General features: G+C 37.4%; 1 protein-coding gene across 2 annotated transcripts in view; it reads left to right on the top strand.

The window, feature by feature from the left end:
• The window catches only part of ACSS3 (acyl-CoA synthetase short chain family member 3), a 162,707-nt gene that overhangs the window by 71,347 nt on the left and 64,627 nt on the right, over window positions 1-26,733 (top strand). For both annotated transcript variants that reach the window (XM_043446309.1, XM_043446308.1), the window contains 3 exons: window positions 993-1,073; window positions 1,154-1,249; window positions 25,156-25,307. In XM_043446309.1, the coding sequence (XP_043302244.1) occupies window positions 993-1,073; window positions 1,154-1,249; window positions 25,156-25,307 (329 nt within the window). The remainder of the gene's footprint in view (window positions 1-992; window positions 1,074-1,153; window positions 1,250-25,155; window positions 25,308-26,733) is intronic.

Genomic DNA, 26,733 nt, shown 5'->3' with positions numbered 1-26,733 from the left:
TGTGCCCTTTCAGGTAAAATAATTATTTTCTTCACGGAGTGATTATAGTTGCTCTACTAAGAGATGTTTGAAAATACTTGTGAGTGAACTATAACATATTTCTTAGCAAGCATTCACTTTCTCGCTCTGAATATTCACGTCCTGAAGTCATTGTGAGCCAATAATGATTAATGTTTATAATGAAGCAACAAATGAAATTAGTTATTAAATTTGCTGTCAGTTCTTATCTGTGATGACTCTTGCACTTACTTTTCAAATATTAATCTTGTATTAACATTGAATACATTCACTGTCAAGAATACCTGCTCACAGACTGATTCATGAAAGTTGTAGTGCTGGGGTGTAACAGTCCCTACTTTTCCCCAAAATGTAATATAAGGAAAATCTGTCGGCCTTAGATCTAACTCATCAGGAGTTAGACCTGAAGAACTGCTCAGCTCTAATACTGCGATAGCATGGTCCTTCAGGTTAGCATTTTAATAAGACTCCAGTTAGAATATGACTCTTTCCTCTAGGCATCCTATTATTATTTAATACTATCAGGGAAGAAATACTCTTATGGTAGTCTGTATCTTAGGCACACAGCTCTCTTTGACCTTTCTGTGGACTTAATTTTGAAATTTTTCATTTTTGTTCTGGAAATATGTGTTAAAATGCAATGTTGATAATTGATGTTACCCCTGGAAATTTTTCTCTTTTTTTTTTGAATGTGATTCTGTGAAATCATGTTTTCTTTAGAAAGTCCAGAATGGTCTGTGAGAAGGAATTCTACAAATGGACTGGTACGAACAAATTATTCTGTGTTTGTTTTTGGAGGTGTCAAAGAAATAGTGATTCAGATACAATTATTAATACATGACAGCCAAAGTTATTTATAGCTTTAGAATATGAAGTACTTTAAACAGGAGCTTTTCCTAAGTGGAGAGTATGAAGAAAGAGCGTCTTTTAACACAGTGTTTATTGATTTTAACTTCATCTCTTCTTTCCTTTAGGGTGTGGTGAGGCCCACTGGAGGATACGCTGTAATGCTTAACTGGTCGATGTCTTCCATATATGGACTTAAACCTGGAGAGGTAATCGTGGTTTTAAATTCATATTATATGACATTTATCTAATTAAGATATATGCATTTTATTTTCTTCTTATTGTTTAGGTGTGGTGGGCAGCTTCTGACTTAGGCTGGGTTGTTGGACATTCCTATATCTGTTATGGACCTCTTCTACATGGAAATACTACAGTTTTATATGAGGTAATAAAATAAAATCATACCACATATACATAGTGTTAATTTTACTGAAAGTTTCTGAGAAGTAGTCTAAGTAGGAACAAAAAAAAATTGAATGGGGACAGGGAACATTTTTATGTCTTCTTCCAGTTAAAAATATGATTTCATAAGACAGAGAAATATATAGAAAAAAATAAACAGCTATTTAAATTGTGTTGAACAAAGCCATAAAATTATATTCTGAAAAATATACACTAAAGAGCTTCATGTCTATCCCTTTCTAGAAAATATCATTGGACTGGTCCTGATTTAGAACCTTAGAAAACAGTCATCACGAAACAGAGATTCACCTTTTTTGTGTTTTTAGAGAATTAATGGATTTCAACTATATGGTTTCTTGATTTTAGCAGAAATTTTTGGTAGTTTCAGATGATTGTTATATGTATAAGGAAGAGAGTCCTAGACTGATCAGACTGAATCTTCATAGCTTTAAGATTCAGTTGCATGGATTAATGTTACCCAGGAATAATATTTTTGTGTGTATACTAGAAAATTCTGCTCTTATGCCTATTCTATTTAATTTTAGTAAATGCCTTGTGTAAATACTTAAAACACATGTCCATCAGATTTGTAGGATATCAGAAGTTGATAGGAACAGTAAAATGGTAGTTTGCTAAATCAGTACACAAAATAATCTTGGACTTTCAGGATAAAAACACACAAGATGGGAGAATATGGAAATCCTTTTATAATTATATTAAAAATATAATTGCAAAAATGAAGTCAGGGAAATTTGAGTTGGTTGCAATTTATGTAGTTAAATCCCTGTGATTATAATTGTCTGTAGTTCAAACATCAGTGGTTGATAGGATGACTTTAAAAAATAGTCACCATATGCAATAGTATAATCTTATTTCCCTTTTCACATTTGGAAATTTATGTTCAGTTTAATGAGGAGGAGAAAAAAATAATTAACTTATTAGCATTTGGATATAAGGGAATAGAGTGAAAATGTCATACAAGAAAGCGATGAAGGAATTGTGAATGGTTAGTCTGATAATAGTAATATATTTAGTGTGCATATATGTTAAGAATCTTTTGACATTTAAAGAGTTGCCACATAGTAATGTAGTAATGTGGAATTCCAGAGACCTATCTTTTGGGCATAATCAGAGAAAATTTGACTGTTCATTAGTAGAATAGGCAGCTTCTGAAATAGAAGGCTCTCTTTCACTTAAAGTCTTTCAACATCAAGAGAGGAATCTGAGGAAGAGAATTTTATATGTGAGGTGTGGAAAATAGATTATGTCAAAATTCTTTAAAATCTTAACATTCTGCAAGTCAATGATTCCAAAAAAATCAGAGACTGTTCTTAATCTTTGTGGCAATCTCCTAGTCCCAGCCAACATTTAAAAGCATGGTTATTCCTGCATTTTCGGCTGGCTGGTTTTCTGTATTGAAATGCTCAGAGATATTAAGGCAAACTTTGACACAAATATTACGCCATCTTGTACTACTCCTCATTTTTTATACTATGCCTCTGTCTGTAGACTTATTATGTCCTGTGGTATTTGTAATAATTAAAACATAAAATAATCTTGACAATTGTGTCCCATACTGAAATTCTTGCAATAGAATAAGTGTTTTTTTTTATTAAAATAATAATTCCCTTTGAAGTAAACAAAATAAGCCTTAACACTAAATACTTATAATAAATTGTGGAATTGCCAATATAAAATGACAAAGTCAAAGATGCCATTATATTGATAAGTATTTATAAGTATTAGTTTGCCTTTAGGACTATAGTACATGTAATTTTTGTCCCTTTACCATTGGCCTTTTTTTATTTTTTAAGCTTATTTAAAACTATTGTAACGCCATTAAAAGGGCTCTGTTGTTTGTCTTTATCTTGAAATGATGAGCTCAAGAACAGTGTAGATGCTCTATCAGTATTTGTTGTACAAAAGAGTGATTTTTTTTTTCTTTTTTTTAACTTTTAAATCTTATCTGTGCACTCGGGTTTCTTTCCTACAACTTATAAACATCCTCAATTCTCTCTTATCATAAAACAAAGCCTTTTAGACTTCTGCACATTTCTAACTATCCCATCTTTATATTCTTCTCCATTGAGTCCTTGGAAAAAATACCCTTCCTGTATTGTCTGAACTTTATATTCTTCCAGTTATTCTCCATCCCAGTGAAGTCCAGTTTTTCTCCACATTGTTTCATAAAGCTACTGTATCAGAGGTCAGTGGTGGCTTAGTAAGGGACAAAGTCAAGGATTTTCTTCAGTTTGATTTTATTTTTTCTCTCAATGGCATCAACCCTGGTGACTATGTTTGGTGATGGTAATTCTCTCTGCTCTCTTGAGTCCCCATATCCTTTTGCTATTGTTTAGGCTATTTCTTTTGCCTTACATGACTTTCCCTCTGTCTTTCCTTGTCTGGTTAATCCCAGCTATCTTGTAGACTCTGATTAGATGTAATCATCACTTAGAAAATTTCCTCAAAGTCTTTGACTGCTCAGTTCCCCTTTCTGTGGTTCCACTGCCCCTTGAACTTATGTCTGTTAGTTAGCTGACCCCACTATTCTGAAATTATATCTAGTAAAGTGAGGGCCTCACAAGCCAGTCTCAGTGTAGTAGACAATACACACTAAACATGCAGTAGGTGCTTATGGAGCTAAATTGGATGCTACTTCTCTGTTCTCATTCTGCCTCTCTGACATCCTGTCTTCCATTTCCTCCCCTGGTTTCTTTTACTTTGATCCTCAACATTGGGTGATAGTAGAGTCTTGTTCTTAGCCCTCTTTTCTCATTCTGCTTTTATTTCCTGGATAATCTCCATGCAATTGGATTTGAGTATTACTAATTAAACCCAGGCTCCTAACTCCTCCTATCCATGTCTAACCTTCCTGCTAAGCACCAGCTTATTATTAGGGACTTTCAGATGGCCCAGGCATCCCTTATGGTCAAGGTGCTGTGATATGAACTCACAATCTCCACTTTTCCCTCCAAAGACATTTCTTTCCGTGTATTATGCAGTGTTGTTAACGTTACCTGCTTTTACTCAGTTGGCTAAACTAAGGATCAAGAAGTGATCCTAACTCCATTCTCCTTACATATCCTATTCTATTGCTTACCACATTTTGTTGAGTTATATTTTTTGTTCTTGTTGTTCATCTGCTCAGTCATGTCTGACTCTTTATAACCCCATAGACTGCAGCACGCGAGGCTTCCCTGTCCTCACTGTCTCCCGGAGTTTGCTCAAGCTCATGTCCACTGAATCCATGATGTCATCCAACCATTTCATCTTCTGTCACCTCCTTCTCCCTCTGTCCTCAATCTTTCCTAGCATCAGTGTCTTTTCCAATGAATCGGCTTTTCACATCAGGTAGCCAAAGTATGGGAGCTTCAGTCTCAGTCCTTCCAATGAATATTCAGAGTTCATTTCCTTTAGGATTGACTGGTTTGATTTCCTTGCTCTCAGATGTGAAATGACAGGGTAAAACGTGTTTGAGGAACTTTCAATGAATCCTTGTGTTGGTTGCTATAAGATGCTATTTGAGAGGAGTCCAGCTGCCTATAAGAAGTCTGGCCAGATTTTGGAGCCCAGGAAAATAAAGTCTGTTACTGTTTCCATTTTTCCTCATCTATTTGCCATGAAGTAATGGGGCTGGATGCGATGATCTTCATTTTTTAAATGTTGAGTTTTAAGCCACCTTTTTCACTCTCCTCTTTCACTTTCATCAAGATTTCCTCTTAGCTTTCTGCCATTAGGATGGTGTCATCTGCATATCTGAGGTTATTGACGTTTCTGCCAGCAATCTTGATTCCAGCTTGTGATTCATCTAGCCAGGCATTTCACATGATGTATTCTTATTTAACATAAATTAAATAAGGGTGACAATATACAGCCCTGATGTACTCCTTTCCCAATTTTGAACCAGTCAGTTGTTTCATGTCCAGTTCTAACTGTTGCTTCTCGACCTGCATATTGATTTCTCAGAAGGCAGGTAAGGTGGTCTGGTATTCCCATATTTTAGCACCTGTCAAAAGTGTCCTCTTGTTTCTATGCCTCCTGCCACATAGTCAAGGCTATGACAGTTTAGTAAGCATGTTGCTGACTGGTGTGTATTCTATGTTTGGTCTCTGATCTCACTTGTGCCTGTGCTTTCCAGTTGTATATTTCAGGGCCAGTCTAGACCATGTTGTAATAAATACTCCTGCCTTCAGATGTCTTTCCAGGCCATCTCTACCCAAACTCTAATTTCTGAGCTCTCCTCACTATCCATCTAAAATGCAAAGATTAATGCAGAACTTCATTGCTTAAATTTTTTCAAAGGGTTGAATTCTGCCTCCAGGAAGTTAGAGATGACATACTATTCTCTATTCCTCCCGCTAAGTAGAACTGAACATTTTAGGCATTATGTCTAAAACAAATGTAAGACTAAAAGATGGAGATAAGGAGGAAAATTAACTTTAGGGAACTTGTGATTTGAGAAACAATGTAGTGAGGAGACCTTGGCTTTCTTTTTCCCTCACATGTCTTAGATTTGTGTCTAAAGAAGCTGACAACCTAGAAGTGCCAACAACTGCAGACAAAGCAAATCACAACGAAACTAAACCCTCTGAAAACAACAACAACAACAAAAAAAACAAGCCTGACCTCTTAAGCCAAAGGTTAAGGAAGGAGCAGCTTAAGACATGAAACTTCTAGATCACTCCATTCCAGACATATGACACAGAAAAATCCATGGTCCCAGCCCCACCGCCAACAGCAAAGGCTGAGTGGGAAGTTTAGACTTCCACAAGTGTTAGGCTTTAAGGAGGAGCTTAATCCTAACCCTCTTCCCACGGAGTGATGTCAGAGGAGTTTAATTAGGGAACCAAGATTTTCCTTCCTGTTAGGTTGTAGTGAGGACCCGTTGAACAAGCAATAACAGTAGAGAGCAAATAAGGAGCCTGAGCTTATCCCCCTAACCTTCCAGTAATGAGATACCCCTTCCATTCTGCATTGGGATAGAGTCAGTGGAAGCCTAGTAGAGAGTCAGGATTTTGGAAGAGACCACCTGTCTCTTCCCTGGATATCAGTGGAGGCCTTGTTGGGAGCAGGAACAGGGAGGTGCCATTAGAAGCCTACAATTAGAACGGGAACCAACCCAGAGTAATGAGGAGCATTCTCCCAAGCTATTCTCTTCTCCAGGGGCTCTTTCCCACCCGGGAATCAAACCCAGGTTTCCTGCATTGCAGGCAAATTCTTTACCATCTGAGCCACCGGGGAAGCCCCAACTGGGTATCAGTGGAGGTCAAATGACGAACCTGGATTTTTACCCCTATGTCTTCCTTCTTTGCTGGAGTGGAATCTAAATAAGCCACCTGAAACAAGATTTAAATACGAGTCTGTCTCGTAATACCAAGAAACTGTCCAAGATTTGATGACCTCATCCCAAGAACTAAAAAGATCTCAAGCTGAATGAGAGGAGACATTTGACAGGTCCCAGAACTGAGATGACAGAGATGTTAGAATTATCTGACAAAGGTTTTAAAGCAACTGTGGTAAAAGTGCTTCAACAAGTGATGATGAACATTCTTTAAACATTCTATTTTTTTAAGGTCAAAAAATAGTTACAGTTAAGAAATTAAAAGTTTCAGCAAAGATATAGATGCTATAAAGAATAATTATAGGGAAATTATAGAGTTGAAAAATGTAATAACAAAGATAAAAATTCAGTGGATGGGCTCAGTACCAGAATAGAGGGGACAGAGGAAACATTAATGAACTGGAAGAAGCAGCAATAGAAATTACCCAATCTAAACAACAGAAAGAAAGCAGATGGAAAAGAAACAACTAACAGAGCCTCAGGGATATGTGGAATGATAACAGAAAATATAGCATTTGTGATTTCAGTCATGAAAGGTGAGGAGAAAGAGAGCAGGCCTGAAAAAAATGATGGAAAGCTTCTGAAAACTTCTCATCTTCTCAGATTTGGCCAACCATATATATCTGTTGGTTCAAGAAACCGAGTAAGCCCTCAAACAAGGTTACTATAAAGAAATCCACATACACAAAAAAATCTTAAGCTTCTGAAAGTTGAAGGCAAAATAAAAAAGGATTTCTTATCTGTATGGGTAAAACCCTTTGAATGATAGGATTTTTTAGAAACTAGGGAGGTCAGAGGAAAGTGACAGAATGTTTTTCAAGTGTGAGAAGAAAGGAACTGTCAATCCAGAATTCTGTATTTATGCAAATATATTTCGAAGATAAAGGAGAAATGAAGACATTCTCAAGGGAGAGAAAAATTTGGAAAATTTGTTACCACTTTCTTATTGTTTAGTCATTAAATCGTGTCTGACCCTTTCGCAACACTATGGAGTGTGAAGCCTGCCAGGCTCCTCTGTCCGGGATTTCCCAAGCAAGAATACTGGAGTGAGGTGCAATTTCCTACTCCAGGGGATCTTCCTGACCCAGGGATTGAACCCGTGTCTCCTGCATTGGATTCTTTACTGCTGAGCCACTGGAGGAGCGATAAGCCTCTCTAAAAGGGACAGCTAATGGCCAGTAGTTAATAATGAAAGACTAAGTCCTTCTTATGTTTGAGAACAAAGCAAGGATGTCCACTCTCACCTCTTTATTCAGTTTACTTCTGAAAGTTCTAGTTAATTTGATAAGGCAATATATGGAAACAAAAAGAGAAACATATCAGAAAGGAAGAAAGAAAATTGTCTCTATTTGCATGTGGCATGATTGTCTAGGAAATTATAAAACATATTTAAAAACCTGTAATTAATAAGTGAGTTCAGCTGAGTCTCAGGATACAAGATAAACATACAAACATCAGTTGTTTTTCTACATACTGCAGTCAACACCTTTGGCTACAAAAGGGCAACATCTCCTTGTAGAGATGTTCTTTATCTTGATTATATCGTGTCCTAATTGTGATATTAAGCTATAGTTTTGCAAGATGTTACTAATAGGGAAAGCTGTTAAGGGTACATAACATACTTCTGTATTATTTCTTACAGTTTCCTGTGAATCTACAATTACTCATGTAAAAAACTTAGTTAAAAGTTACTAAAAAGGACTTCAAAGAACTCCTGTCAAAGAACAAAATTCAAACTTACTTGCATGATATGAATGATCTGTAGTCATCTGCTCTTTGCCCACCTTTAAAATCTGTCTCTTGTTCTGACCTCTAATTCAGCTTCCTACTCAGCAATCCAGTCATTATTAGCACTTACATGAACAGAAAAAAGTGAAAGTCGCTTAGTCATGTCTGGTTCTTTGCCACCCCATGGACTATACAGTCCATGGGATTCTCCAGGCCAGAATACTGGAGTGGGTAGTCTTTCCCTTCTCCAGGGGATCTTCCCAATCCAGGGATCAAACCACCAGTGATTAAGTTGTCTCCTCTAGTGAAATTCCACTGTTGTTCTGATCACGTGGCAGAGTGGTTTTTTTTCTTAAGGGATCAGCTTGAATTTCCTCTTCCCTCTGATATTTTCATGCCTTCCTCTGGCTGATCAAAGTTCCTTATAATTCCATTATGCCATCTGGATTCCTTTGGTCTTGTGAGTACAGGCCTGTGATACCGTAAACTTTGAGGGCAGGGGACGTTTGTCATTTCTGTACCCTCAGTGTCCAGCACAGTGCCTGTCAGGAGATACAGAAAATTCATTCTGTAAATGAATTTCTAAGAGGACTAATTGCCAACTGGAGCATGCAGAACACAGGGTGAAAACTTGCTTGATTAATTAAAGCAAAGCTAAAGTATAACAGAGTCCTGGCTTGTCACTAGGCCAGCAAATGAAAAAAGTCTTTATTAACTTCCACAAAATAATTGTCCAACTTTTGCCCCAATTTTAGTTGGATTGCTAAACTAACATTGTTTTATTTTAGTGTTATTATTATTTTTAATTTAGGAAGCTAAAATCTTCCATTATATAATAAAAATACATTCTTTTTATAGTGAACAGAATAATTTAGTGGCGCATTCATATCTTCATAGGATTATCTTTTCTGAATAGAAATAAACTCATAAATTTAGTTGATCAAAGATTTATTTTTATTCTTAATGAATTATAGCATATCAAAACTATAGTATGAGGTAGACAGTGAGTTGGTATCCGTGATGATATTTTTCCCTAGTGATGCATTTTAATTTAACAAAAATAGATGATCTGAAGTATTAGGAGATTTGCAGATCACTCTGTGCCAAATCATCTAGAGTACAAAAATCAGCTCATGAAACATTTCTCTTTTATTGAGTACAAATGGTTTATGATATTTTATGGATAAATAATTATATTAGGTGAAAAAAAATTAAAAATGGTTATAATTAAGTTGGGTATTCAGTGAAACCTCCAAGTACAGAAGAGTTACCCACTTGAAGCAATCTGTGCTTCACCATAAAACTTACAGTGGATATTGAAATAAGATTTTCTTTTTTGCCACAGAGCAGCAGTCCCAACCTTTTTGGCACAAGGGACCAGTTTCGTGGAAGACAGTTTTTCCACGGACTGGAGTTGGAGGATGGTTTCAAGTGATTCAAGCACATTATACTTATTGTGCACTTTATTTTTATTATTATTACATCAGCTTCACCTCAGATCCTGGAAGTTGGGGACTCCTGCCATACAGGACATTTAGGCCTACATTTTCCTGGTTGTCTGCTTTTATTTTAGCTTCCTGGTAATTGCCAAATTTTCAACAAGTTCCTGTTTCTTTCAGTAAAACAAACAGCATAACCCGCCATAAATCGTTGGTTCCCTATCCCCATGCAGTTACAACTTTCTTCATCTTTGAAGGCTCTTGCCTATACCCAAAGCTCCACTTTCTGACCTAGAACTTAACTTCACAATCCTCTCAAACTGGCCTCTGAAATCTTCATTTCATAATAATAGCTTTTGATAATTTCCTTAGTGACTGGAAAAGTCAGTTTTCATTCCAATCCCAAAGAAAGGCAGTACCAAAGAATGTTCAGATTACCATACAGTTGCACTCATTTCACATGCTAACAAGGTAATGCTCAAAATCCTTCAAGCTAAGCTTCAGCAGTACACAACCGAGAACTTCAGATGTATAAACTGGATTTAGAAAAGGCAGAGGAACTAGAGATAAAATTGCCAACATCCTCTAGATCATAGAAAAAACAAGGGAATTTCAGAAAGACATCTACTTCTGCTTCACTGAATGTGCTAAAGCTTTTAACTGTGTGGATCACAACAAACTGGAAAATTCTTAAAGAGATGGGTATACTAGACCACCTCATCTGTCTCTTGAGTAACCTGAATGGAAGGCAAGAAGCATTAGTTAGAACTGGACATGGAATGATGGACTGGTTCCAAATTAGGAAAGGAGTACATCAAGGCTGTATATTGTCACCCTGCTTGTTTAACTTATATCCAGAGTATATTATATGAAATGCTGGGCTGGATGACTCACAAGCTGTAATCAAGATTGCTGGGAGAAATATCAACAACCTCAGATATGCAGATGATACCATTTTAATGGCAGAAAGCAAAGAGGAACTAAAGAGCCTCTTGATAAAGGTGAAAGAGGAGAGGGGGAAAAAGCTGGCTTAAAACTCAACATTCAAAAAACAAAGATTGTAGTATCTGGTCCCATCACTTTATGGCAAATAGATGGGGAAATGTGGAAACAGTGACAGATTTTATTTTCCTGGTCAAAATCACTGCATATGGTGACTGCAGCCACGAAATTAATAGACGCTTTCTCCTTGGAAGAAAAGCTATGACAAACCTAGACAGTGTATTGAAAAGCAGAGCTATCACTTTGCCAACAAAGCTCTGTATAGTTAAAGCTATGATTTTTCCAGTAGTCATGTATGGATGTGAGTGTTGGACCACAAGGAAGGCTTAGCACTGAGGAATTGGTGCTTTCAAACTATGCTGCTGGAGAAGACTCTTGAGAGTTTCATGGACTGCAAAGAGATCAAACCAGTCCATCCTAAAAGAAATCAGTCCTGAATATTCATTGGAAGGACAGATGCTGAAGCTGAAGCTCCAATACTTTGGCCTCCTGATGCAAAGAGCCAGCTCTTTGGAAAAGACACTGATGCTGGGAAAGATTGAGGGCAAGAGGATAAGGGGGCGACAGGATGAGATGGTCGAATGGATCACTGATGCAATGGACATGAGTCTGAAGAAACTCAGGGAGATAGTGAAGGACAGGGAAGCCTGGCATGCTGCAGTTCATGGGTCACAAAAAGTTGGACAGGACTTAGTGACTGGACAATGACAAGAACAACTAGTAATTACATTTTTTCATATGCCAGTGGACATTTTCAGTCCTCCTCATACTTGACTCTTCAGTGGTTGACAGTTTTTCCTTTCGTCTATCTTACTTTCTTCCCTTCTGAGGAAAACACGCTTCTATTTTTCTGAAGTTATTCTTCTGTTCATCTCTACTACAGGGATTTTCTGACTCGTTGCCTGGAATATATTCCTCTTATCCTTTATAGCACAGCCAAGTGTCGCTTCCCGGGAGAAGCCTTCCTGGACCTCTCTGACGAGGGCAAATCTCCGTAGTCTCTCGTAAGCACCTTGGGTTTTTCCTTCTTGGCTTGTGTCACTATTGCCACTTCACTTTAATTTTTATGCTCCTTTGATTTATCTGCCTCTCTCTGCTCTACACTCTGTGAGGGAAGGAGTCATGTTAAGTGTTTGCTCGCCATCAAGTCTCAACTTTTAGCCTTGCTCTGGACAAATTTTCAGTCCTCAATAAATATTTGCTAATAAATACCTGAATGAAAGTAACAGGGGAAAAAAGAAAAAGCTTGATTTGTAAGTAAAGACTTTTTTCCCCTGAGAAAGGAAAAAGTAATTCTAATTTTCTCTTTAGTAGAGAACTTAATGAACAAATTAAGTAATCCATTGTACCTTTTTTAAGAAACAAAGATTTATTTTTGTTCACTTACTTGTACTTATTTAATATATGCAATTCTGGAAGTCACATTGGACTGCCAAAATATGCAAACCAATTCTGAATAATTCAGTCCTTTATTTCTCATCTATAAATGTTACTATTAATAGTACCTTTCTTAAATGACATTAAATTGGTTAATCCATTGACATACCTTAGGATAGTTGCCAGAATATAATTGTGCCATAAATGCTAAATATTATAAGCTGCTGTTATTCAAAACTATGAATATTTTCTTTCCCAGAATAAAATTCTACAATATAAACACCAGCCGTTCATTCCCATGCAGTCCAGCCATTGTAATGCTCGAATTTTCACATATTCCACATTTCTTCTTTCAAAGCGTGTTTGTCCTCCCAACTCTGAGGCAGTCATCAGCCCATTAGAGTCTGCTCCCTTTGGAGCCCATTAATTCTTCTAAGCACCAGTCAAGGGAATCAGCACACGGGGATGTGTTGATCCTGCTCCTACCATCTTTGAAGAATGAGCAGCAGATGTGGAAGATAACCCAGTGGTCTCTCCCCTCAAGAATCTGTCCTTTCAGAGAAGAACTCGTGATTGAAATGAGAGTGGCCTGGAAGTCTTTCATCTGCAAATAATACAGAACATTTCATGGTTCATTATTATCCAAACATATATAACCCTTCACTTCTACTTTTTGATGGGCTTTATCATTACAAGCTTTTAAACTGCCTGTGTATCTTTCAAAACTTCAGGGTATTCAGCTTGATAGTCTCTTTCTGAATGTTCTTTTCCTGATTTCATGGGAAGAGTTTAGATAGCCCTATTTTTTCTTTCTTTACAGTATAGTTAGTGTAGAAATGAACTCTGTACTCTCCTTGACTTGTGTAAAAATTTAGTAAAATAATGTATGTGAAAGTAGTTTGAAAGCATCAAAGAAATATTATGATATGGATATGTATCTATAAAATATATACAAAATATGATAGCATGTACAATATCAATTTATACAAAATAGTGACATTATTATCACCATATATACATGGATCAAAACATTAAAACATTTTGCAATATGAAAGTCTCATGTTGGTGAATATTGAGGATACTTCTTTGAACTACTTTCAAGTTATTTTAGTATTGAACACTCTTGTTAGGTTATCCTCAGTGTTTTTTCAATGTCTGTCATCTACTCTGTTCGACTTTGTATCTGTAATCTCTGTGAAGACTTCCTATGATGTATTTTCCACATGTGGATGTTCTGAATTCTCAGCGCCTCCCAGGCTTCATTTTGACAATGTAATTGTAATTTGCACTTCCATCTGTGTTAACCTGTTTTATTTATTATCCCCTTTTCAAGGACAGAGATTTGCTTCTTTCAAGTATGAAGTCTGTTACTTTTTTTTTCAACCACTAATTGCCATAATATTACTAACTAATACACTCCATAGGCATACACCAAAGACTTTCTCTCTTTTTCCTCATATAATGGAAATTTATTTCTTTCTTTTAAATCTAGTATAACAACAGTGTATTTTTTGTGTTTGTATGAAATGAGAAAAATGATGACTCAGTTATTACTTTGATTCAGGCTATATAATTTCAGTATCTCAGTTGGAACAGATTGTAAATCTGATGCTAGCATCTTTTAGGTTTCTTACAAGACTAGTTGTTGAAAGATTCCTTTTTTTGAGTATTTTTCTCTGTGTGTGCCTGTGTTTTATGTTAGAACAAGCAGGTGCAACTGTTGCCATAGCTCCAACAACATTTATTGGGTACCTGTTGTGAGCATAGCATCTTGCTAGGATTGATAGAGAAACAGAGAAAATATCAGATGCCCTCCTTGCAATGAGAGCACTGACAATATAGTCAAAGAATTAAGAGTAGTGTAAAGGAAAAAAAAAAAAAAAGAGTCTTGTAAAGGGCAGAAAGCAAACAAGTTGAAGACAGCACCTAAGAAACATATTACAGTGTGTAGAAAATGTGAAAAAATTTCCAGAAGCTACATTGAACCATTAATACTCTACATTAAATGCTTGCACCTGGTTTGATGCAGTTTTCTGATGACAGAACTAAATGAAGATCAAAGAAATTCAATAAGCTGCCTTAGGTCACATACCTTGTAAATGGATTATATCTGGCTCAAAAATCTGTCTATTAGTCCCTTAAGAGAAGTTTAGGACTAGAGGAGACAGGTAAAGGTTTGTGGATGATACAGTACAAGTAATAATAGCAGCTTCTATGGATGAGTGTTGGGTGATAGGAACTCCTCTAAGCAGTTTATATGGTTTTAATTCTGTCTCCAAACTCATGGGATAAATATTTTGCATACCTATTTACAGTTGCAGAAACTTAGTTTCGGAGAAGTTAAACAACTTTACCAATAGCATAGGAGTGATGGAGCTGGGATTTGAAGCAAGGTTTTCTGGCTCCAAAGTCTGTATCCTCGGGTTCATAATTTTGAGATGAACAGTTGGGAAACTTGAGCAGTGCAAACTAGTTTGCACCACTATATACCAGAACCAGAGTATCAGTGATCTGAACATGAAGGAGAAGGCAGGATGTTAGAGTGTCAGGTGGATATTGTAAGACAAAGGTAAAAAAGGAAATTGAAACTAGATGTCTTCAGCTAGGACAGCTGCTATAGTGGCAATTGTCAACTGCCTATAGTAGGAGTGACAGCTATTGTGGAGGAGAAAACAGTACTTTTAGTTTTCGTAATGTTGAGTTTAAAGGAGCTACTCAGACATTTATGTGGTGTTGGGAAGTAAGGTTTGAAACTCAGAAGAACTTTCAGGATTAGAAATGTGAAAGAGTTAATAATTCAGGTACCTAAAGTGATCAAGTTATGCAGAGAGGAGAAGTCTGAGAAAGGAAAGCAATATAAATTGAGAGTGAGAAAGTGAAAAGCGATAGAAGAATCAGAAAGCAGTGCCCTAAAAACCAGTGGAGGGGAGGTTTTCCAGAAGATGAGGGATCGGCAAGCCAAGTGCTATGGCTAGAGGGCTGGCGGGACAAAACTGGAGAGAGCTTGGGCAATTTGGGTGTAGCTAGTCGCCCTTATGAGGGCAGTTTCCTCGGAAAATTTGTTTATTTTATTTTTTAACATGGAGAAATATGAGCATGCTGAAGTTTGTATTTGGTAAATTATGGAACAGTGTGGAAGAGTTAGACTTTGTACAGCCTCAGGTTGAATTGCCGTATACATATGTAATAGTCACACTTTATTTTCTGGGCAGAAATCTGTTGGTGTAATAATTCAAGAGGCCATTTAATTTCTCTAACAGTGAATTTTCACTACTTGTTATGAGTAAAGAGAGCCTGAATTTGTTCCTTCATTACAGGATATAGCAGTGATTGCTCATCAGCATGGAGGAATTCAGAGGGGAAAGCAGTCCTGCTTTTATCTAGCCTTGAACTACCAGCTATCCTAGTGATAAATATTCTCTGATTGCTGAGAATGGTACATGTGTCAGAGTCCCTAATTAGCTCAGCACTGGGTCTGTGGAATTACCAATTACTGTGCTCAGCTTCATTTACTTGGCATTAATAACTTTTGAAAGTAAGCATCTTTTTAATATGTTTATTACCTAGGTGAAGGAAATGGTTTATCCCATTGGGGGTAAGACCATCAAAAGTGTCGGTATGGTCAACTCTGAGTTGGGAAAAGGCAGGGGAAGAAAACAAACCAAAAAGTACAGACCTATTTTTGATTTTTTAAAACTCTATTGAGGTATAATTGGCAACTAAAGTTTAGGCTCTTTGATACATGTGTACATTATAAAGGGCTTTCCAGGTGGCTCAAGGGTGAAGACTCCACCTGCCAATGCAGGAGATGCAAGAGACACAGCTTCGATCCCTGGGTCAGCAAGATTCCCTGGAGGAGGAAATGGTAACCCACTCCAGTATTCTTTCCTGGAGAATCCCATGGACAGAGGAGCCTAACAGGTTACAGTCCATGGGGTCACAGACAGTCAGACATGACATGCCTGCATGTACATCATGAGAGGATTTCTCCCATTTGCTTAACTTAAGTATCTCACATATTAATCATTCTTTTCCTGTTGAGAATATTTAAATTCTACTCTCTTAACAAATTTCAGTGATACAGTATTTTCAACTGTTAGTCACTATCTTCTATATTAGATCCTCAGATTTTGTTCACCTTATAGCTGAAAGTTTGTACAAAAGGGGTAGATCTAGATGAGGTTATAGCTCAACATATGCAGTCTGAATATAGTAATGGAGAAGTCTTACCTTTTCAGGCTGGAAGCTAGAGCCTGTCCTTCTTAACCAAAGAAAGGCAAGGACTCAAACCTGAGGAATTGCAACTCTTGGTATCTACCACAGGAGATAGTAAAGAGGGATTGTCAAAATAGCAAATTTATTGAAAGCATTAATTTGAACCATATGAAACTGCTGATATTTGACTGGCTTTCATTTACAAAAATGGCAAATTCTTGTAATCAAAATAATAGGGGGATAAAGAAGACAGTTTGGTTGGGCACCTCAGACAGGACACTAAGTTTGGATTTTGAGACTATTTGTAGCCCTTTGATAAAAGTGGATTAAGAGGGTAGCAATAGGGAGGCTTATCCACCCCGTGGGGGCGGGGGGGGGGGGGGGGGGGAGAAATGAACTGAGTTATGATATCTGCCTGTTCATCTGCCCTCTAGCTTCATCAAGCTGTTTCTCAGAGTGAAGCAAAATCTTAAAGAGATTTTACCTAGAAACCTAGGGATATATGTAGAAATATTTTGCTTACGAAGGATTTCAGAAACTGATAAAAGCAATTGACTTCCTTCCCTAGGAAAAAGGGCATATACACATTAAAAAAAATCAGAATATTTATGAACCCCTCTGAAATTCAGGTCAGAAACCCTTCATTTAAAGATAAAGGTATATTGCTTTCAAGCAGTAATAAAACCAAAGTAAAATCCCAAACTAAAACTTAATTTTCAAAGGTCTCTGGACAACAAGTTAACCTCTGCTGAGCAGGGGTTAATCGGTTCATCTTTGTGGATAAGGTAGTTTTACACAGGGTGCTGGGTCTATAAATCATGATATATATATATAGATATAGATATAGAAATCTCCAGTCTGGAATCTGATTTAGGGATCAAGGCATAAGTAATTGGGGGAATAAGGCATTTCTCTCCAATTGTTTTCTCAGTAAATGGCCTCCTATTATCAGATTTCACTTATATTAGTATATTCTTTTTACCAATACTTAGATTGGCTTATTTACTGATAACATATGGGAAAAAGGCAGCAAAATTTAGTGTTGAATTCTAGGCTCATCTACTAGGATAACCAGGCAGGTAGATTTTGAAAAAATAGCCTAGCCTTAGGTAATGTGTTCAGTTGTTTCAATCATGTCTGACTCTTTTGCGACCCCATGGACTGTACCCTGCCAGGCTCCTCTGTTCATGGGATTTTCCAGGCAAAAATACTGGAGTGGGTTGCCATGTCCTCCTCCAGGGGATCTTCCCAACCCAGGGATCAAACCTGTGTCTCCTGCAACTCCTATATTGGCAGGCAAATTCTTTACCACTGGGCCACCAGAGAAGCTTAGTATCTAGGTAATGATTAGTATCTAAGGACTAGGCATTGGTTTCTCAATCCTGGCTGTGGATTAGATGAATAATTACTTTGGGGACACATAAAACATAACAATGTCCAACCCCATATCAAAGCTGATTAGATCAGACTCTCAAGGAGTGGGGACCAGGCATGGGTACCTTTCAAAGGAATTCTGAGAAGTTCTAATGTATATTTAGGTGTGGCAATCACTGGTTTAGAATCGATGTAGATGGTGGTATGGATACAATGGGGGCTTCCCTGGTGGCTCAGTGGTAAAGAGTCTTCCTGCAGTACAGGAGACCCGGGTTCAGTCCCTTGGTCGGGAAGATCCCCTGAAGGAGGGCACGGCAGCCCACTCTAACACTCTCAGAGAATCCCATGGACAGAGGAGCCTGGCAAGCTGCAGTCCTTAGGGTCGCACAGAGTCGGACATGACTGGTGACTCAGCGGCAGCGGCAGCAGCAGCATGGATACAGTGAGGGAAAGCGAGATGAAAGCATATTCTCACAGGTGAGACCCACGGACTGGTGGAAGATCTCTAGCAAACAGAGTCAGTCAATATAGTTTTTTAGTTGTTAAATTGTCTTTATAGGTATATTTACCCTGGGTCAGGAAGATCCCCTGGAGAAGGAAATGGCAACCCACTCCAGTACTCCTGCTTGAAAACTCTCATGGACGGAGGAGCCTGGTAGGCTACAGTCCATGGGGTCACAAAGAGTCAGACACGACTGAGTGACTTCAGTAGTCACTAGTTACTCCTTAAAAGGGGGTCTGCTCTAGGAAGACAAAATCTTACAGCTGATCCTCTTAAAGCACAGGGCAACCACCCCATCTGGCTTTAAAGCAGTGGTAATATTTTCAAAATCAGAACAAAATAATATGAGTTATCAAGAGAAGAACTGTAGGGAAGAAAAAGCCCATCTTTAAAAGAGCTTATGCACTCATGTGGACCTCCCTTGGGGCTTGGTGGTAAAGAACCTGTCTGCCAAGTGGGAGATACAGGTTTGATCCCTGGGTCGGGATGATCCCCTGGAGAAGAAAAACGGCAGTCTACTGTAATATTCTTGCCTGGGAAATCCCATGGACAGAGGAGCCTGGTGGGCTGCAGTCCATGGGGTCGCAGAAGTCGGACATGACTTAGCAACTAAACAACAAAGCACATAGTCACTTGGCACATATCTCAGAGCTCACAAAAGGGTAAAGAGCGTGTATCTCCCTGTTTTCTGTTCTCAGCTCTCCAATTTCTCTCACTGGAAGCGGTCAATCTCTTGTTTATAGTAGCTCATTCATGTATAAACCGTGTCTTTTCTTTTTGTATACAAACAGCCTTGTACGAATGGTATGCACACTATTCTATGTTTGGCTTTTTCACTAAAAAATATACCCTGGAGAATTGCTTATGTTTTGACAAGTGTCAAGTTTAGATGTTGCATGCCCAAATTCGTATCCCTTGATAAAGGCACCAGGCATATAGTAGGAACTCAACAAATGCTATTGCCAATTTCATCATTCTTCCAAAATAAATAAGCCGGCACTGCTGCACCTGTCTCCTGAAATGAAATTCAGGAGTAGTCCATAAGGGATTTTTGCTGTCTTCACTTTAGAACTGCAATAAAAACATGCCTTCGATGATGTTCTCAGAAGTAGTGTTCAAAAAGAAACCAAATGTATTTCAAATCCTGCCACAAAAAGAGGCAAAAACTGTAGTTGATTCAAAAATGTTATGTCAGAGTCTAAGAAATCATACATATTCTTGACACCCAAGTCTTGAATAAAATGAAATCATAGGATTAGTAATTAAGTCAATTTTTTTTTTTGCTCAAAAATTTAATATTTAAGTATACCTTTGTTTTAAGTTGTTGTATTCCACACTCTTCTGTGTTGAAAAATTAAGCTCTTGGAAACTGTGAGAAGTCTAGATATTACCTGTTTTCTAGCTCTGAACTTACACTTGTGGTCCATTAATATTAACACCTTGAAGCAGTAAGGCTTAGATGGTTTATAAGTGAAGGTTAATTTTATGATATTTGGTGTCTAAGAAAACTGTCATGTTCTCCATGCTTTGTACCATTGCTAACCACAATGTAAATGTAAGCAGTTGATATTTTATAAATCTCCGATGTTAAAAATTCATGATTTGTAACAGCTGAAAGCTCATAATCTCTGCTTTGCCATTTAGTGATTGCTTTCTGCCTTTGTTTTCTGGGTAGCAACCAAAACACTGTAGACTTTAGAGGAAGGAAATCAAAGCAAATGGTAATGACATTGACTGAATTTTAAAGAGATTTTCAGTTATTGTTACCTTTTAGCTGTATTACTGCTTTGGATGTGTGTGTTTGTTGAAAATTCCTATAATCTTAGACTCTTCTTATTTTAAAATTGAATGGGTTTGGGACTATTGCCCCTTATTGAATATGCAAGTTCTGGAGTCAGTGTCTCCAAGCAACTCAGCATGCTTAGTGTATTAATGGTTAATTTTTAAAAGCATTGTAAAGGAGTTGTATTACTTATGTGTGCATGCATGTCTACATGTGCACATGAGCCTATGATGTGCAAGATGGGAGGAGTGGAGAGTATTCCATTTGATTATTATTAAGTCATTTTCATTTAGAGTTTGTGGTTAGAGAGGCTTACTAGCTTTGCTTCAGTTTTCTGAAGCTACTAGTGCTGAAGACATACGGGTCCGATGTTTATTATGGTGGTCTTTTCTGTTATTAGACACAAAATAGCTTACAGCCCTTACTATGTAATTTTTAATAGTATTACTACATGAAAGTGAAGATGTTAGTCATTCAGTCATGTCTGACTCTTTGCAACCTCATGGACTGAAGCCTGCCAGCCTGTCCAGGCTCCTCTGTCTACTGAAGTGGGTAGCCATTCTCTTCTCCAGGGGATCTTCCCAACCTAGGGATTAAACCCATATGTCCTGGATTGCAGATGGATTCCTTACCATCTGAGGCACCATGTCCTCCCTAACACCCCATAATTACTAGAGTATAAGTTTGTTTAGAGCAGGACCTTTCCTGGCTTATTCAAAAAATTATTCCTAGAATTTTGAAGAGTATCTAGCCCATAGTAGAAGAGCAATAAATATTTATTAAATTAATGAATATGTTAGCACTGTCTAATGTTTTATGACTGTATGCAACAATGGTTTCTGATGACAGATCTTACAGTGCTGTGTTGTATTTGCTGAGCTGTTATATTATTCAGAACCTAATGTTTATGTTAATCATCAGGCTGTTTTGGGAAACAATTTCTTTGATATAACATCTTTTAATCAAGATTTGAGATCAAACAGAAGTTTTAAAAAATAAAGAAATTCATAAATATTAAAGTAATTCTGAAATAAGGAGTTCATAATCATGATCTCCTCACTGCAAAATTCAGACTTAAATTGAAGAAAGGGAAAACAACTAGACCATTCAGGTATGACCTAAATCAAATCCCTTAATTATACAATGGAAATGACAAATAGATTTAAGGATTAGATCTGATAGAGTACCTGAAGAACTATGGACGGAGGTTTGTGACATTGTACAGGAGGCAGGGATCAAGACCATCCCCAAGAGAGAGAAATGCAAAAAGACAAAATGGTTATCTGAGGAGGATAACCTTACAAATAGCTGAGAAAAAAAGAGAAGCTAAAGGCAAACGTGACTGCAGCCGTGAAATAAAAAGATGCTTACTCCTTGGAAAGAAAGTTATGACAAACCTAGATAGCATATTAAAAAGCAGAGACATTACTTTGCCAACAAAGGTCCATCTAGTTAAGGCTATGGTTTTTCCAGTAGTCATGAATGGATGTGAGAGTTGGACTATAAAGAAAGCTGAGTGCATAAGAATTGATGCTATTGAACTATGGTATTTGAGAAGACTCTTGAGAGTCCCTTGGACTGCAAGGAGATCCAACCAGTCCATCCTAAAGGAAATCAGTCCTGAATGTTCACTGGAAGGACTGATGTTGAAGCTGAAACTCCAGTACTTTGGCCACCTGATGTGAAGAGCTGACTCATTTGAAAAGACCCTGGTGCTGGGAAAGATTGAAGGTGGGAGGAGAAGAGGCCAACAGAGGATGAGATGGTTGCATGGCATCACCAACTTAATGGACATGAGTTTGAATAAACTCCAGGAGTTGGTGATGGACAGGGAAGCCTGGCATGCTGCGGTCCATGGGGTTGCAGAGTTGGACACAGTTCAGAGTGACTAAACTGATACTGAAAGGCAAAGGAGAAAAGGAAAGATGTACCCAATTGAATGCAGAGTTCCAAAGAAGAGCAAGGAGAGATAAGAAAGCCTTCCTACATGATCAATGCAAAGAAATAGAGGAAAACAATAGAATGGGAAAGACTAGAGATCTCTTCAAGGAAATGAGAGACACCAAGGGAACATCTCATGCAAAGATGGGTTCAATAAAGGACAGAAATGGTATGGACCTAACAAGCAGAAGATATTAAGGAGAGGTGGCAAGAATACACAGAAGAACTATACAAAAAGATCTTCATGACCCAGATAACCACAATGGTGTGATCACTCATCTAGACCCAGGCATCCTGGAGTGTGAAGTCAAGTGGGTCCTAGGAAGCATCACTATGAACAAAGCTAGTGGAGGTGATAGAATTCCAGTTGAGCTATTTCAAATCCTGAAAGGTGATGCTGTGAAAGTGCTGCAGTCAATATGCCAGCAAATTTGGAAAACTCATCAGTGGCCACAGGACTGGAAAAGGTCAGTTTTCATTCCAATCCCAAAGAAAGGCAATGACAAAGAATGTTCAAACTACCTCAAAATTGCACTCATCTCACACGCTAGCAAAGTAATGCTCAAAATTCTCCAAGTCAGACTTCAATAGTATGTGAACCATGAACTTCCAGATGTTCAAGCTGGTTTTAGAAAAGGCAGAGGAACCAGAGATCAAATTGCCAACATCTGCTGGATCATCAGAAAAGTAAGAGAGTTCCAGAAAAACATCTACTGTTACTTTATTGACTACACCAAAGCCTTTGACGGTGTAGATCACAACAAATCTTAAAGAGATGGGAAATTTAAGACGCCAAGCCTGGCGTGTTGCAGTCCATGGGGTCGCAAAGAGTTGGACATGACTGAGCGGCTGAACTGAACTTGAATTCCGTAATAAAAAAATATCACTCATTGCCTCATGTTCTTCTGAGGAATAGACAATCTAATGCAAGACAACTGAACCTTTCGTAGTTCAACTAACAAAAAAGTGTGAGATTTTATTCATCACTTCCATTAGTATCCTAATTGTAATGACATGTTATCATCATTTTTTATGCTTAAGAAATATAATATTGATGGAATTTTGTTTGATGCAGGGTCAGAATTTATTATCTATAAAAATATGGTACAGTTTGTAACTATTGTTTCTAATAAACTATTGTTTCATTATCCTTAGATATAATTAATTTGAGGGTGCTGTAAAATACAACACATGGTGTCCTGTGTGTAGGTAGTCATTGTGGTGTAGCTTTTTCTTTATGACTAGTATCGTTCTTCAGTGGGTATGTTATCATTGTCTCGTGATGCTGGCACTGTAGTGGAATTCAGCTCAAATTGGCTATAAAATCACCTTCTTCAGTAGAGGTCAAACCACTTTAAAATATTATCTCAGGGCTTTTAGCTTATCAAAGACTTATTGGAAAAGTGATTTATTCTTATTTAGCAGACAAGAAAATGGCAGCATTGACAGGGCAAGTCAATTGTGTAAGGTCAGTTGAAAAATCACTTATATGGGGGTGAAGTGACGTTTCCAAGGTTGCAGTCTGCCTCCCCTGGTGATCATTGCCTAAGACAGACTGAAGAAATAAAAGTCAAATGTTCACCTCCCTTGGATAGAAATAATAAAGTTGGTGCTGATATGCTCATGCCTTCAAAATGTATAAGTTAAATTACATACATGAGTTGCCTGAATGTATTTGGCGGCTTTTTATACTACGCCAATGTGTTGACCTGTGTGGGATGGTAGTGAAAATAAATTAAAATCAGGTTTTCAGGGTAGTTGTGATAATGAAAATGAATTTCTAATTGCAAGAAGTATCTTCTTTGGTATTTAAAGAGCAAAAGGAGAAGTAACAGAATATAATAAAGAGGTAATTAAAAAAAGGAAGAATATAACTATATTAAAGAATATTGAGAGTAACTTTAAAAAATATGTAAAAACTAAATAGTACCCTAGGAGAGATCCAATTAGAAATGGATCAGTTCAGTTCAGTTCAGTTCCGTTCAGTCACTCAGTCGTGTCCGACTCTTTGTGACCTCATGAATCGCAGTACGCAATAGTGAATTAAAATTATTAAACGGCTATGGTTGGCCTCATATCATCATCCACTCCTTTATTAGTTGTTTGGGGAGACCTCTAAGTTGGCTTCTAGCAAATTCTTTCCTTCCTTCCTCCCTCCTCCTTCTTTCTTTTTCTCTTCTTTTCTTTGCTTACCATAGTTCAGTGTTTCCCAGGTGTGTCTTCCAGGATATAAGGTCCAGAGGATGCTCATACGCTCTTCAGTTTTCAAGAAATGGTCCAAAATAGGGAGCCAGTTTATCTCAACCACTTCCAAAAGGATTTGACTGTGAAATAGACACATATACATATAAACATTCCAGGATCTGACTTCAGAAACAAAGGAAGAAGTACCAGTGATGAGAATGGATTGAGAAATGAGGGAATATAATTGGGCCAACATAGCTTTTTATGGGATACTTTGATTTTTTACAGAATTACCGATTTATTTATGTCATGCTCATTTTCAGTTAAAAATACTTTGTGTCTTTTTTAATTGCATAGTCCATGGAGATTTTTAAATTTTTGTGAGTGGATTATCTGTTGAACATGCATAATGTCATTTTGAGGCTGTGGAAAACCTACATTTTGAGATATCTTATTAGATTTTTTTTAATTCTTAGAAATTGGTTTTCTTGAAGCAAGACATTTAATTGAAAAAGGTCAATGCTGAGAAATCACTGTGATTCCAGGTTTTTCTGTCTTCTCATATATTCTGAGACTTGCTATTGTCATTTTTAATGGAGATCATGAAAAATGCGTAATGTTAGAAATGCATAGCAACCACATTTCTCATTTAGTCTGCCAGACAAAACAATGTATTTAATTGCTTGGAAAATAGAAGACTGCTATTATTGATTTGAATTATATGTATATATATGTGTGTGTGTATTTCTAGCCCTTTATGTTTCAAAACTTAAGAAAGGAAAAGTTGCAATTTGAAAAGCTTTAGGATACCGTATTGGAGCAAATCGCTTGTCTGATGCCTGGGCATTTTGTTTATTTATGATAGAACATGGGAACATATTAAAACTAAGATACGTTGAGAACCCCATTTTATCAGTATTGCTATGTTAAATGTGTAAGTATTGAACAGTCGATGAAGCAGGAGACATTTCACCCAGTGACGTTCTGAATGACTCTCTTGTAGGGGAAGCCCGTGGGAACCCCAGACGCTGGAGCCTATTTCCGAGTGCTCGCGGAGCACGGAGTGGCTGCCTTGTTCACGGCGCCGACTGCAATTAGAGCGATCCGTCAGCAAGACCCTGGGGCAGCCTTGGGGAAGCAGTACTCTCTGACAAGGTGAACTTGGGATGCGCAGGGCAAATTACATTAAAAACTGCAATCACAGTGAATAACTGAACACTGTATATTTTTTCTAGCACGGCAGTACCCTTATGGAAAAAGTCAAAGGTTCTGAATGTTAAGAATGGCTGTTCTAAGTGTATTTTGGAAAGAGGTGGAAATCTAGCTATACTGCAAATATTTTTTAATACCATATCCTGTTTATTTCTGTTCAAATTTTCTCACAATAGTTCTCTTTTTAAAATCACTCTGCTTATATTTTCCTTAAAGCAGAAGGCTATCTGTGATTTATACATATATGTATATGTATGTGTGTTTGTAATCTAGTTCTTTACCACTAGCGCCACCTGGGAAGCCCCATTCTCTCTGGTAGTAAAGAACCCACCTGTCAATGCAGGAAACATAAGAGACGCAGGTTTGATCCCAGGGTCAGGAAGATCTCCTGGAGGAGTTCATGGCAACTCACTCCAGTATTCTTGCCTGGAGAATCCCATGCACAGAGGAGCCTGGCAGGCTACAGTCCATAGGGTAACAAAAAGTCAGACAGAGTGAAGTGACTTAGCATGCACATATACATATATAGAAATATATGTGTTTGTGTGTATATATATATATATATAATATCTACCTTTTGAAAATAAACTAATAATCTGAATAGAGGGAAAATACTTGATTTTACTTATAAACATAAAGTGTGCAAATTATAGTCCAAATTACCTATGTTGAAAGAGTGAAGGAAATTATTTTCCTGTTGTTTTGTAATAATGTGCTCAGAATAGTTTAGATACTTTTGCGCTGGTTTATTGCCATTCATTTTAGTTTAATGATATGTACATTCAGAGATAATTATAGCAATTTGTGTCTTCAAGGCAGTTTCCAGCATCAGTTCTCATTGAACTTTTCTGAGATAGGTCACTGCTATCATAAACTAAAAGGATTTTGTAGTTTCTTCAGGTCAAAAGTGGTTTTAAATTAAGTCAGTTTGAAATTTTTAAATTAAATGCCAGATGTTATGAATTTTATGCTGCTTTGGCCTAAAGAAGGGGTTAGAACAGATACCATACAACAATTGCAGACGTAAGCAAGAATATTTCAGTTTGGGCAGGGTCAGTGATTTGGTCCATTTGTTTCTTTTTGGGGGAAAAAAAAGGATCTGGATTTACATAAAATGTTCTTAAGATGAGTGTACAATGTGTTCATAAAATAATCTTATATTGTATTTCCGTTCACTTTATTTACTACATTGTGATTTAGCTTTCTCCATTTTGGTAAAAGAAGAGAAACATAGATTTTGGTAAAAACATCTGAGGCTGTGTATAGTCTCCATGTCTTGACACAACTCCAGGGGTTTTGAGGAAATAGTGACCTTGTTCTTGCACTGTCCCTTTTCTGACAAATGCATTCTGATTACAGGGCATGGAGG

Source organism: Cervus canadensis, chromosome 25 (genome assembly GCF_019320065.1).
Source record: "Cervus canadensis isolate Bull #8, Minnesota chromosome 25, ASM1932006v1, whole genome shotgun sequence".
Taxonomy (NCBI): domain Eukaryota; kingdom Metazoa; phylum Chordata; class Mammalia; order Artiodactyla; family Cervidae; genus Cervus; species Cervus canadensis.
The sequence above is the reverse complement of the archived record's forward strand: the minus strand, read 5'-3'. Positions and strand labels throughout refer to the sequence as shown.